We start from the raw sequence: 15,443 nt of genomic DNA, 5'->3' as shown, positions 1-15,443 counted from the left end.
CTCTCAGTGTAAAAAGAAATATTTTTGAAATAAAACAAATTGAAAGGTATGAAATTGTATTTACACAAACATGAGATTTTCGTAACCTAAAAATTACAACATACGTTCATTCATTATCACATTACAAAATGATCACAATATTTACAAATAGGTACCTATAGCTTCTGAAAAAAACTGTAAACGTAGAGTGTATTGTATATTAATTAATAAAAATTGGCTATTCTTGTATGGCGTTGAAGTTTCTTTTATTTCCTTAACAGTATTATTTCGATCAAAATTATTTTGAACAGTAAACTTTTATCACATGTTCAAAGATTATCATTTTCGCTTATTCTTCACATTCTGTACAAATAAATTAACATTATTTGTTTTTAAATACTAACTTAAGAATTGTGCACGAAAACACGAAAATATTACAAATTATTATAGGTATATTACACTTTATACTTATAATATAAATCGGTAACTATAAAAGTATTCACGGAATAAGTTAAAGAAATTATTCGAGCTTAAACATTCTCAATTTAGATATAAGGAGGTAACATTTAAACACATCAGTAATTATAACAGTAAGTACACGTATAAAATCATATTTTTTAAATATTCATGAATTAAGTAATAAATATAATCTTACAGTATTTAAAAAAATATACATGATAACTACATATTATTTTCGCGAAATTTAAATTAAAATATTAATTTAAAATTAAGAAAATTATTTGTAGCTGTTTCTTCTGGCGTCTTGCCATAGAGTCAAATCTACAAACGGCAAATTGGCACATGGAACCAGTTTGTTTCTGTAAAAGAAAAGACTTATGTATTAGGTTAAATAAATTTACAAGTCAGAGGAAGGTTAAACATCTTTAAAAAAATGACTGACTTTCCGAAATTCAGCAAGTTCAGGAATAATAATATTTTGCTCCATTATTAAACTAACAACTACTTACTTATACTTGTTTCAAATTTTATAGAAGGTATTAGGCAAAGAAAATCAAAAAGGGTACCTATCTAAATTCATCTAGTAAAAGGGTTGCGCTAAAAATTCACTTAACAAAATCTCCGAAAAATGAATACAAAATAATAGCTAAGCTAGAAAAAAATTACATAACGAAATAAGGCTAATCATTTTCTAAATAAATAATTTCAATTTCATTAGGTATAGAGATCTATCTACCTACGTCTTCTGAACTTCGTTTTATATCAAAGCAAAGATCTTTTTACATTGATTTGCTAAGTATGTTGTTTTTATAGCCTCACTTTTAGTCTATAAAATCGAGATGTTGCCTGTAAAATATATTTTTACGATACTACAAACAGGTTATAAACAGACTGATATAAAATACAATTATTTCAAATCTAATTATGGGATATCAATTAATGAAAGTTTCAACATTACCTTAGCAAGATCGGCTAATAAAATTTAAGTCATACTTATATTACGCATGAACACAAAATTGGCCATCTACAATATAAACATTAAAAGTAGATAGTCAAAATAGTACCAGTCCCTACTGGTACATAGGTACTTCGGCTACAGAACAAAGCTACCAATATTCTTATTGAAGCCAATCCCCATTTAAAACTTAATATACTTTTCGTCTACATATTTCTGACAAAATAATTCAATATTTTCTTACGCGTGATTTATTTGCTGGAAGGCTTTAGGCTGCATTATTGTGATTTCTTCAACGTTGTCGCAGAAAAGCCGCGCCATTGACGCGCCGTGCCTAATCGACTCCAACTGGCCTGGAATCAATTGAAATGTTTAACAAAGGGAGCTTTCTTCTTTTGAGTTGTTAATAGCTTATATAATTACATGTTTAAAAAAAACCACGGCAATCTCGCGGTAGTTTGCTCTTTAAATCCTCTTGTAAACAAAATGTTGAACAATTAGAATTAAAGTATCATAGAACAAAGTTACACTAGGTATACATATAACGTTTTCAGACTACTCTTAAATATTTCTTTTAGAAAATGTCTTATAATCACCAAATTCAGAGAAAACAAATTAAAACTTAAAAACGAACTTCCCATATTCAAAATGATCTTCCTCGCTTGTCATCCAAGTTTTTGATTGAGTATTTATATCTCAACTTCAAGTCTGATTGGTTGCCAAACTTCTTATTTCCAAAATAGGAAATTTCTCGTTCTACATTAGTATAGAAATATCTTGACCTCCAGAAAAATTAGACAATAATTTCACTTCCAACTTTACAAATATTTGTTTGGCTGAATGATATAAGAATCATCTTTGCTTTTGTAATTTTACTGAAGTGTTAGTATAGGGTCATTTAAATATCGTTTTGTGTGGGGAAAATATTTGAAATAAGGGACGCATCATGTATTACTAAAAGGTTGGGCAACCGGGTTCGACGAGAGTGGTTCCTTTTTATGTTACTGAGCAGTAAAAAGCCTATCCCAGATGCTTACTCAGCCGATTTTCAGTTTTTAGATAGTTCCGATATAAGTGATATGGTGGAGTGATTACTTTTTTTTACTTTATTGATTTAAGGACCTTTTATTTATTTAACAAAATCCCGCAGACCCAAGTGTGGAGGAAACCTTTTGTTAAATACATGTCAATCCCATTATTGCTTAATGTAATAACGATTACGAAAGCATGGTAGGTCGCTAGCCACTTGTCTGTATTTTAATAACAACCCTTTCTCTTGCGTATTATAATCTCACTTAAGCGGACCGTTAAATTCAAGTTACTTGAATCATTCAATCTTTGTAATTTGTAAGTAATCAATTTATAAATGGATTATAGGAGTTTGTATAACGTCCTTCAAGTGCTATGACTATTGGCTCTGTCTACCCCGAAAGCAATTAAGATGCATACAAAGACTATCTGTACGATCTCTATCCTGAGCCACATTCTTTCAGCTTTTCTCAGCTCATGCAAGACTTTCCGCCGACCTTGTCCTCCAACGTCCTCATTTACGACTCCACCAGTCTACAGTATCTAACAAATAAACCATAACACATATGAACTTCGATACTTACTGGGTGTAAAGGCAGTGACAGCGTCTACCCCGTTCTCATAGAAGTAGCGGTCACCGACCCTAGTCCTATAGAACTGTTCCGTGAGAATGCACAGGAAAGTGGGCCCCGCTTGGGCCCCGGGTACGTTGCGCTCCAGGGACCCAGCTACCACCAGCTCCACATCTGCAGGCGACTCGTATAGGGATTGTAGGACCTCCACATTCTAGAAATAAATCTTTAATTAGACATATCAGATATCCATATTTCAGATGTAAATAAACATAATTTCTTTTCTTCTAGTATTGTTTTGTTTATACGTAAAGGGAGACAGTTTTATCTATCTTCAGTAAATACAATATCCTATAAGGTATTGTTAATAATATATGCCGTGTGGTTCCCGGCACCAATAAAAAAAAAGAATAGGACCACTCCATCTCTTTCCCATGGATGTCGTAAAAGGCGACTAAGGGATAGGCTTACAAACAAGGGATTCTTTTTTAGGCGACAGGCTAGCAACCTGTCACTATTTGAATCTCAATTCTATCATTAAGCCAAATAGCTGGACGTGGCCTTTCAGTCTTTTCAAGACTGTTGGCTCTGTCTACCCCGTAAGGGATATAGACGTGATGATATGTATGTAATAATATATGTAATGAATTTATACAAATTTATATTAAACAATTTGTAACCTTATGTAGACTGTGATTAATATGACATTTAATACTTTGTACAATCGCAAAAGGTAAAAAATACATTACAATTACCATGGTTTACTATACGTTATATTAAATAATCTATAAAAGGTACTTGTATAACAAAACATCTCTCATACACAAATCTGGTTAATGAAATCGACAAAACGTATTCAAAGATGCAAAATTCATTCCAAAAATTCGTATGTGATCGAAAGTAGCACGTGCCGACTTAATTAAATTCGTACATTTAAGTAATTATCTGCCGAAACAATTTAACCTGAGTACCCCATTCAAACAAAACATCCGCCATGAACATAACCGAGGTATATGTGGGTGTAAACCATAGGAGTATATTAAAGGCAAAATACGCCACCAAATTGTCGGATTACTTTCTATTGATGATTAAAGATGGATGTTGAAAAAAGTAAACAATACCACTTATAACCACGAGTTTTTGAATTTAATCTAAAAAAGACTTTACCGGGACTTTGCTGCCTTAAAAAGTAATCTCACTTTGCAAGGTCTATTCTTATTCTGTTCATTTGTAACTTAAAAAAATCAAAAATATAAATGGTATTATCAGCTTCATTAGATATAATGTAAGTTTAACGATTAATATGTTTTTATTATAATAGATATTTTCATACATTTCAAAATAATTAAACAATTGTTGTGACACAGTTAAGTTGCCTGCGATACAACAGTTTATATTTCCTTGGTCAATCTCCTTTATTTATTGTGTTATTTTATAAAAAATTTATATCTGTACCAAACATACCTCTGGTGAGATATAGTCCAGCATGTCATGGAAGCTGGCGGGTACTGGAAGTCCACAGGCACCTCGGGTCGCCACATACGTGCCCAGGCCGTGATCTCGGCCTCGCTGGATGTCGGTCGCACGCAGATCCCCTCCGAATGTATTGTTGCGTCTGTAATAAAATATATTACTATTAAGTATTTAGGAAAATAAGGTAGTGATAAAAATTACTCCTTTCGTGATAATTTGACACACATTGTTTGGAGTACTAAGAAGGATAGAACTAATTTACAATAAGCGACATTGACCCAAAGCGGGGCATCAGACAAAAGCTAGTAGGTAAGTGAATAATAGTTCTTTTACAAATTAAAAAGATATAGACGAATATAGTTTATGTCTGTTATTTATTTTTATTCGTAATAACGTTGCTGAATATGAATTTTCCTTAATAACTCATTTTTGTTATTTTAAGTAGTGATAAAATGTTAATATCTCATTTAAAAAATATTACCAAACAAATCATAAATATAGAAATGTTTTTTTAGAACTACTGAAGATTTACGATTCAAATGTAACTTTCAGTCTTATTGCCACTGAAATTGCTTTTTAATATCAGCTTTTATTTCTTAGTAACGAAGTTTACTGTGAGTAACATTGAAAAGACAACGTCACTTCAATAAGCTTAATGGTAGGTTTACGAGAGTTGTTCAATTACCCAATATAATAAAATTCTTACGTTACCGTACCGAACTACTGAGAGACAACGTTAAATTGAAATTGAAATTAAACTAGTCGATTTAAATAGTTGAAGCTGATGATCTATCTCCTTGATAAGTGCATAGGAGCTATAACCTGAAATTTTCAGGGAATTGAGGTATGAACGAGATAATCGTTTTATCTCTTCTCAGGATTTTCAGCTAAGGTATCTGGCGTCTGTGATTTGTGTATTTCAGACAATAAGTATATAATATAAGATAAATAATATAATTACAGATAATACCTAAGTATATTTTAAACTGAATTGTCAAAACGACTCATAGCGCACATCAATCAGTAAAGAAGATTCGCCAATCCCCGACTTTCTATAAGTATCATTAAGAGATACATTTATTATATAAACCTGTTGATAGTTATTTACATACATAATTTTCAACAGGTTCATATAATAAATGTGAAGGTATAAGTGGAAAGATGTGATCACGGCTTACCCTCCGGGAAAGAGGCGTGATTTATGTATGTATGTATGTACGTAAGTTATGATATAAATGTTCTAATAAGTTTCAGATTTTATACAATCCCCATCTTGTTATGTTCTTGTTTATTTGTGGTGCGGCGACCCATGCGGGCCCATTATGAAAAACCAAGGCATTCGTGTCCTGTGATTTATTGTATAAATATTTATAAATATGTGTTTTAATATATATTTACCTATCAACTGCAGAAGTATTTTAATAGTACTAGATATTATAGATATACAACCTTAGGCATAAACGTAATTGTAGTGCTTCAAAGGCACTAAAGTTCTTAACGAGATAATGTCTGCAAATTAATTAAAATCTCGACTCCCAGCAGGATTAGGAAATATGTCGAAATTGGTATTACAAATGGTATTTTCAAAGTTCGCATAAGGCTTTATAGACTTAACGACCTATTTATTTAATCCCGCATCATAAACAGTGCTCGTAACTTTAGTGAAATTAATTAAATGGATAGATTCGATAGATAGATAGATAAAATGTTCGACAGTGCTACAGGCACAAAACAAATATAACAATAACAAATCCTTAAAACTAACACAAGTGTGCTGTAGCAAGTCGAAATGGTCAAAACACAGCGATTTTTTTGCACTGAAAGAAAAAAACCCGCTGATTTTCAGTCATCACCTATTTTTATCTATTAATTATCTATTAATATCATCTTATTTAATTTAACAAACTTTAAATTTATTGTACGGGTTACACTTATAAGAATAGTTATAATAATAATGTTAACGAGGACAAGAATAACTTTAAATTAAAAAAGCATACAAAATTGAGAAAAGCTCCATAATTCTTCATTGTGCAATGAAAGAAAAAAAAAGGGTAAAAGGGTAAATCTTTCCTAAACAAGATGGAATTAAATAGGTATCGTAAAAATAGTGACATGTATCGCACTGGTATTGATCATACTAGTGATTGCCTACTAATAAAAAAAACAAAACTCATTTACGTAATGTTTTAGAAGTTCAACATCAAAAAGAATAAAAATAGAAGGAAAGTTGGAAAGAAGAGGCATAAACAATAACGTGATCTTACGCGTCAACACGTAGGCAATTTTCCGCAACGATGCTATAAAACCGCGTACAGACTGTTCTCGAGAAACTTAGAAATAAAATATGGTTTTATCATTTTCTTTGTCGACTCTACCAAAGGTTATTTTAGAAAGAATGTGAAAATTATAAAACTCATAACGAGGCTCTATCTAAACATTATATTTAATTAATTTTCAGGGAAATATTCTGCGAATCTGCCTTTTATTCATAACCATTCCAGTCTTGGCTTTAGCCCTAAATAAACAAACCAAATTTAAATCTACTGTTATCAAAATTCTGTAACCAAATTAAAATTTATCTAAATTTTGGCGCAAAAAATGTTGTCAAACGCATGATTGATCATAATGATAAGGGTTCTCTGTTGCGGTTTTGATTTTGAAACAAGGTCGGTAAGATTACTTAGATACGTGTTGGAAAGTTATTGTATTTGAATAAATTTCCATGAAAATGAAGAGCAACTTATACTTACAGTAATTCAAAGTTTTATTGTATATTGGATTTAAAAAAAAAACAAAGTACTTAAAAATAACGAACTTTACGTTCACATTACATTTTCTGCTGAGAAATGTTATTCTTATTCAATTACACCATATTTTTTTAAACATGAACACTACAATTATGTTTGATAAACAACAGTCTGAACTAATCTTTAAGTCCTGGAACTTTAGATATCGAGCATATATTTGAATGCTGAACGCCCATGGCAGTAACAAGTGGGCTTGTATCTGACAGCATGTAATCAGGGTTGATTTAATTTGCCATTTATTTATGGGGATTTGTATTTGTAGTAGCAATAGGATACAGGAACATTCTTCTAACTCCTTTTTGAAGAAAATATTATTCGTGATGCTTCAGAAGTGTGCCGTTGTGGCAGACCAATATTTAATAATGTTTATTGACGCTTAGGAACATAATTACATAAGTACATAGATATTAATTCCATCCTTAAGCCATAGAGTTTTACGTGATCTTTCAGTCTTTGCGAGACTGCTGGCTCTATGTCTACCCCGTAAAGGATAAAAAAATTATTATATGCACATATATATATATATATATATGTGCAATATCATAAATTTTTGTATGTGCTTAAATTATGCTTGCTTGTTTACATTTCAAAAACTATGATCTGTAAAACTTCATATGCAGAGATATAACACAAGTTTTGTTTAAACATTCATATAGAGAGAAGCCAATTCATTACCACACAAAGAAAAACATTCTTACTTGAAGAGGAACTGTGTTATCTCGCTGTCCCAAAACTGATCGCTGAAATCTTGCTGTTGGACCGTGAGCCCTCTTGCCAAGTTGTTGAAGGAGTTCTGCAGCTCAAGCAAAAGTGGTCTGTTGAACCAGTCGCTCATCCGAACTGTACCGATGTGGGCGCGATCCTCCGCTATCAGTCTAAAATAATAAATGACCGCAGATAAACAAATTAGTAAACTTTCCCAATTCGGTCCATATTTGCACAAGATAAAAAGGAATATATGGATCTTTTCGCTAAGTTATTGTTGACCAGTTTTATCTAACTTTATTAGCATTTTGTCGCGATCATGGAAAACATGCCAAACCTTTTGGTCCTTTTGTCCCACGCATTAATCATCCAAATCAGAATTTCTGAACAAAGACTTACATTAACTTTATTATATTACAAAGTCCCTATTGCCCTCCAGTGGCCAGACTTAATTAAAAGTGTATAATTTATGTTAAGTACTATGACTAACATGCATCTTGTCAATTTAATTTGAAAATGAGAATGGGCTTTACTTTTTATCATAACTTTTGATGAATTTGACAAAGTAATCGAACTTTTCCTTTCAATTTCGATGTATTTCATGTAAAGCTTCTGTAATATCGTAATTCACTTTAAACCTTTAACAAGCATGTAATCGCCTTAAGCATTATTTACGATATGATTTGGGAAATCAAACCGATAATCATAATGATTTTAATTCTCTATAACAGTCACATAAATTAACACCAGTCATACGATAATTCTTCAAAGTGCATTTACATAGCTATTCTTATTTGTTTTTTTTTATTTTTAAATCTTACTTCAAGAATCCTCTGATGAGAGTGTGGAAATGTCTGAACGCGGCAGTGGCGTGCTCATCCAGAATCGAAGGGTCCACGTTAGGGTTGTAGTCATTCACGTAACCCTTTACTCCGGGGTATATCAGTTTGTTCTTTACCATATTCTCGTAACCTGTTTTTCATAAAAAAAGTCAAATTTGAAAAATACATTGCTATACCAACATTAAATTATTCATTATAATACATTTACTCTTTACAATATTTGCATGTAATTATAATGTTTTGTTGTTTAAAGAAAAAAATATTACTTTTAGTTTTATTTGCTAATAGTAATCATTTTTTTTTCTGAAAATAACAGATCATTATATTTTCATGCATAAAAAAGAGAAAAATTATTATAATGAATAACTTAATGTTAGTTTGACAAATGGACAAAAATACACACTTATCATACTTAAAAGTTTTGTATAACCAAGATCAAAATGAACTTATATTTCAGTATTTATTTAAGTACCTACAAAACTTTTTATTGTTTCACAAACAACCTCGATAAAAGAGAGAATTTCCAAAGAATATCAATAAAACCTTAAAATTTATGTAAAAGCAATCTATTCACTTCCCGAACCTTAAAAGATCACTTGCCGAAAACTGAAAGATTTATTCCCGAGTGGATTGCCCGGCTAACAGGAATATTTATGACCGTTGCAATCATAGACATAATATTTATAGACTCACAATCCCGCTGAAAATGTATCTTAACGTATTACAATAAAGCACACAAACTTAAAAATTTAGACCTATGCCTATTCACGTTAAGCAAAAAAGTTAATTTAGAACCATTAAATGGTTCTTAATTAACTAATTTTATTAATTAAGAACCATTGTTGAATGGTATATAGTAAAATGACGTTTAAAAGTATGGGCGTGAATCCAATATAAAGTTTATCAAAGATTGCAATTTTAGATACCGAGGAAAATTGGCAAATATTCGTAATAATTTATGTGTTGGATCTCGGCAATGTGTATTCTTCTGGCTTCTTGGAATATGGTCTCGTCATTCCAGTGGGGGTTCAAAGTTGCTAGGACATCTGCGATGCGGTTGTGCTCACGGAGCAATATGATTTGCAGGACAGTTAGCTGTGGGTTTTGGTTGACTCTGATGTCACCTGAAGAAGAAAAATAATTTATAGATTTCAAGAAGATATTTTTTTAAAACATATTTATTTTAATTGACGACCACGGTACTCTGCGTAAATAAGAGTATATCTTAAGAAAATGTAAATTTCTATTTGACTTAAATTTTTTGAATTTACTTGCGAAAAGTTTGGAATATATTTTTATTATTTTAAATAAACCAATTAATTGAAATAGCAAAGTACTAAGATGTGATAAAAATCACTGTTATCTTTTTTCCTATTAATTTAAACTAGAAGTATAATTTAAACAATAGATAAATTATTTAAGTTTAAATTCATTAATTATCGAAATGTAGATAGGTAATTTAATCAATACATATAAATTAGTTATGGGTACAAACGATAAAGCACATCTGTTGCCAGCGTAATATCTTGCTCTAGTTATGTTTAAAATCGTGCTCGGAAACTTAAGATACTTTTAATTGGTTTGAAATCTTCATTTGTTAAAAATTTAATTTTCATTTTATACCAAGCAATTTAGAAATCATAAGCTGCTGATCTTATCAAAGACATGATTTTCCCTTTATTAGTAAATGCCATTATAAATTGTTTTGACTCTTAATTGATTTGAAGGCCAAAAGGCTCTGGTCTCTTAAGAGCACTATTAAAATGGTATAAGTGAAAAGCTACAGTATTAGTAAAATCTTCTCACAAAATATCACTTACACTCTTTACGTCTTTATCAAAAAATGAAGACAAAGTGTATGCGTAAACCGCACTTACAAATTAACAATATGCTGTATTGTTGCATGAACGAATGCAATGATCGTGACAAGTGGAAAGAAGTCTTTGAATACCCCTCAAGGAATTAGGCGTGATTTTATGTATGTAACTGAGGATACATAGATAATATCTTAACATTTAACTTGTTGTATCTTTACAATTTTTCTCACCTGTCAAATAACAGGGCTCATTCGGGGACAACGCAGATTCACAAGTAAGAGTGATGTTGGGGTCCTGAGGCGGCCATTCGCGGCCGTTGCGCAGGATTGTAAGGAGACGACCGCCTGCTCCCGCGCGGATTGGCGCGGCTTGGGTCGCACTACTACCGTACACTAGGGACAGGTCCATGTACGCTGTCACGGTGGATATCTAAGAAAAAAAATCGTTAATTTATTGGTACCAATTAAGTAAAAAAATAATGTGGAATGAATTAAGTTAGTAAAATAAACAGTCCTAGAGTAGATCTAGGAAAAGAATCAAACGTATTTGTAAATGTTAAATTTTTGGTTCTAAAAGCACTTTTAATAGTATCTGGGACGGAATTTGTGAGGTTATAGGAAAAAAGCTTTACCTAAAATAGAGAAGTCAAGCACAAAGCATAATTACACACGTTACCTAACATTGGCGCGACCGTAAGCTTTTAAGCTGTGAATATAAGATAAAACAGACTTATTTTTAGCTTCTGGCAACGCTTTGGTATCTAAATGAACCCTAGCGTGGGTTTTATGTAAGCTGAAATCGGATAACTCTCTATTAATAAGGAACTTAGCATAAAACCGACATGAAGATAGAATCATTATTCCGAGCAGTCTAAACGATATATTAATGTTTTCATGAGATTATCAGTGTTTCCATTTAATTTTACCACCTTAGTTGTAGTCATTCCTTTTATAGATATAATAATCAAAACGTGCGCACAATGAGTACGCTTCTTGTTCTATAAGACTCCGAAAATATGGTCTACATGTAGGCCATATGGATCGACGATCTAAGCTAAGACATTTGACTAAGGTATTATCATCTATACTCCATGTCTGCCCATTACGGCTATCAGTAGATATATTTTAATGAAACTTGGTATGAATGTAGTTTAAATACTCGAGAAATAAGCCAGATAGAGCTAAAAAATAAAACGTGTCATATTAACATACCGGTTCAGCCGGAGCACTAGGACCGGTACATCCCCTGTTCCTCGTAGTAGTCGTCCTCACAAAGTTCATGCACTGAGTCCCCTGAGACGCGTGCACAGGATCATTTCTCGGAATCAGGATCGGCGCACACGCAGGGTTCACGTTCGCGTCGAATGAGAGCTGACCGTTGTCGTCGCAGCATACAATTTGATCCTTATCTGTTGATAAGGATGTTTACAGTTTGTTGATAAGTTTAGTTTATATTAATCCCAGAACACTAGAAACACCCAAAACACTTAAATGATGACAATCGAAAAGGTTTCTGATGGTTTGGGAAGAAGTGAAGCCAAAAACAAACACAAATAGGAGAAATAAGCATTAGCGTTTGTCCAACACACTACAAAATAAATGAAAAATAGATGAAAAATCCCATCAGAATGACATAAGACCATAGAAAAGCAATTTATTCTTGAAACTTTAGAAATGATGGGAACTTCAGAATGTTTGAATTAAGGGTAAGTTAATACCAGGAAAATATTCATGAAAAGGCTCGATAATAAAGTACAGTACATTCACCAAAATTGATGGAGAAAAGGAAAATTAGTAAATGAAAAGAAAATTGCTGCCCCATGTTTACTAGCGTGATCCGCGTCGATTCATTAGCTCCAATCAGTATGTGCCCATATCGGTTCTTTGCAGTCCCTTTGAACCGACGGCCGATTCCGGCAAATTGTAACTGTCAAATTACATGCGACCTCGCTTGATTGACCTGGGTAGCTACGCCGGTAATTTTGTTGTAAGATAAAAACGCGTCTTTCTAAAGATGGTTTAATTCAATTAACTTTGTACCATCGTAAGTTCATCATGAACAGTATATTTTTTTTTTTGTAAATATTGAACACAATTATTTTTGAAGAAAATCTTTCATTTTTTTTTACAATTTAGTGACAAAAATGATCAAATAATCACAGGGGAATAAAATTATTCAATATAAAAAGAAGATGAAAGCTTATATGAGATTTTTCCGTGTTTCGGAAAGTTAGGACGAGTATATAATAAAAAAAAAAAATTGTAAAATTAAACATCTAAATATGAGTTATAGATACATTATATCTGTCCGTATTTCATTATTTAAATACATCTTGTATCCATAGGCAGACTACAATCAAGGATGTATTGAAATTGTATTGAAAAAAAGTCAAATCAAGTCAAGAGTCTACCCTAAACTGACTAACATCCGTGAATAAAGCGTAAGAAGTTCGTTACAAGTGAAAAGATACAGTCCTTTCTTGCCTCTCCGGGAAACGTTTATTTAATGTATTTTACGTGTATGAATATGGGCAGAAAAAATGAAAAAAAAAACACGATGTTTTCCACATTCACCACAGGCGAAAGGAGATCAAACCTGATGAATTAATAGTAATAGAAATAGAGTGATGATGAAATGGGGACAGACCACAAAAAAAAACTAATTGACACACACAAAGCAAAATCATAAAAATAAGTTGTTACTTTGAGTGATGTTCATCGGATCACCTGTAATGGGAGCAAAAATCTTTCATTGATGCTTTACAGTTTACATACGTACACGTTTTGCAATATAAATAATTTTTGTTCTTTTATTTAAATTGGTTATTTAGGTCGTAATAAGACTATAATTGAAATATTGATAATATCGAGTGTGTGATAAAGTTTATTAGTTTTTATGGGATAAACAATTAATTCCATAAATCAAATAAAGAATTTTTACCACAAAACTGGCCATCTACATAAAATGAGACCTAATAATTAATTTCTGAAACACTGACTGTAAAAAAAATTAAAAGTAAATACTAGGTATTTACTTACGAGATTGGGCGACGCCAGCTGTGAGAGACATATCGTGGGTAATAATCTGTCCCCACTGCTGGGCGTTGAGGTTCCAAATAGGGTCGACCAGCTGCCTATCAGGGAACAGACGTAAACTGATCTCTCTGGGATTGGGCAGGGGACTCCCAGAGCGGGATACTGGCATGGCGCTTATACCTGAAAATACATGAAATCTTAAATTGTGAAATCAAAAAAAATGTAATGCGTCCGAGCTTGTTATGTTGTTAGATGGGGAAGATCTGTCGAAATTGGTAGCAGTGAAGATTCAACAGATTTTTATCAGTTACCCAATCTAAAGATTATTTTTCAGATATTTTAATATTCCCTCAGGAATAGCCCAGTGTAACGTATTACGAGTATCTTATATTTTGAGTAAGTATAGTAATAATATTTACTTTATATGTATATCCAGGTTTTTTTTTATTTAGTAGGTTGAAACCACCTTTGAGTAATAGTTTTCTAGGTACTACATACAATACTTTGTTATTGTCGTAAAACCATCATGAAAGTGTGCCAACAAGAATTCTCACTTTATACGATAGGTTTATGAACTACATCTATAAAATGTTAACAAATAAGTACTAGACCATAGACTAGACAAGTTACGAAAGAATAACAATAAAATAAATAATTTCATGTAAAATTTTACAAGAAATCATTACCGTTTTACACTGACCGCAAGTCTGATAATGTTTTAACAGTCTTCAATTAACGATCACTAAATCAGTCTTTAACAAACAAATGCACCTAATATAATAAATTTCGTTTGCATTATTTATGCCGTGTGGTTCTTAAAGCCAAACAGCTGAACGTGGCCTATCAGTCTTTACAAGACTGTTGGCTCTGTCTGCTCCGCAAGGGATATAGACGTGATTATATATATGTATGTATGTATTATTTTTTTCTCTTTACTCGTGCCAATTTCAAACACGTACGAATCCTATATACAAACCAGTACAAATCTCCACAGATTGGTTTTCAACGGAAACTGAATATATAAATTCATTTTGCATTGTTTGTTCATATCGTGCCATATTTTATAATCGATATACTTATAGCCTGAGCTCCTGGCAAAATACCTATTATGTAATCTTTTAAAGCATGCAAAGTCGCTGATTCGTAATGTGACGTCATGCAGCCATGGCCTCCCCTGCGCCCTCTTCACCGCCCCGACCATTTATAAACATAAGGCAGCTTTTTGTTGGATCGCGTATCTATAGCTAAACCCACGCTCTCTAACAATTTTAAAATTAGTCCAATAAAAATTGCCATTATTCTATGATTTTTTCAATTATCTCTCATCATCCTTGCCTTACGTTTTACCTAAACGTCATAGTGGCGCCTAACGTGGGGCCACTGCAATTCCAAGGGCTCGAACTAGCAGCCCTGATTTCCCGTAGAGTAAAACCACGACAGGCACGGACCTTCATGTGATAGTAAACAATATGACAACGAACAATTGGACGTAAGAGTCCAGCAGCAGGCGTAAGCTTTTTTATTCTGATCAATTTATAACTTCAATCTTTCAAATCAAGCGTTGAGAATGCAGATGGAGGAAGTGCTATTTAAGCGAAGAATTAATTCCCATGAATATAATTTTGACTAATTTGTAATATACGATAAAACGAAATAACCTTATAAATATGATATAACTTAATAGAATTGAAAAAGTAAATCCAAGACGGGTAACTACTTTGAGGACTTTACTTTACTAATGGATTATAACAATTTTGAGGTACGAGTAAA

The 15,443-nt window shown here is 32.2% G+C and overlaps 1 protein-coding gene across 2 annotated transcripts in view; it reads right to left on the bottom strand.

The window, feature by feature from the left end:
* Window positions 1-43: 43 nt before the first annotated feature.
* Window positions 44-15,443, bottom strand: part of LOC106137635 (peroxidase) — a 53,082-nt gene continuing 37,682 nt past the window's right edge. The window contains exons 5-15 of one of the 2 annotated variants that reach the window (XM_013338494.2): window positions 13,677-13,853; window positions 13,341-13,364; window positions 11,850-12,046; window positions 10,869-11,067; window positions 9,748-9,945; window positions 8,801-8,951; window positions 7,973-8,149; window positions 4,459-4,609; window positions 3,007-3,208; window positions 1,638-1,746; window positions 44-797 (exon numbers count right to left, since the gene is read on the bottom strand). In XM_013338494.2, the coding sequence (XP_013193948.2) occupies window positions 716-797; window positions 1,638-1,746; window positions 3,007-3,208; window positions 4,459-4,609; window positions 7,973-8,149; window positions 8,801-8,951; window positions 9,748-9,945; window positions 10,869-11,067; window positions 11,850-12,046; window positions 13,341-13,364; window positions 13,677-13,853 (1,667 nt within the window). In that variant the 3' untranslated portion in view covers window positions 44-715. The remainder of the gene's footprint in view (window positions 798-1,637; window positions 1,747-3,006; window positions 3,209-4,458; window positions 4,610-7,972; window positions 8,150-8,800; window positions 8,952-9,747; window positions 9,946-10,868; window positions 11,068-11,849; window positions 12,047-13,340; window positions 13,365-13,676; window positions 13,854-15,443) is intronic. The other variant, XM_013338495.2, reaches the window with a different exon arrangement.

Source organism: Amyelois transitella, chromosome 10 (assembly GCF_032362555.1).
Source record: "Amyelois transitella isolate CPQ chromosome 10, ilAmyTran1.1, whole genome shotgun sequence".
Taxonomy (NCBI): domain Eukaryota; kingdom Metazoa; phylum Arthropoda; class Insecta; order Lepidoptera; family Pyralidae; genus Amyelois; species Amyelois transitella.
Note: the sequence above shows the minus strand (reverse complement) of the source record. Positions and strands in the feature narration are given on the sequence as shown.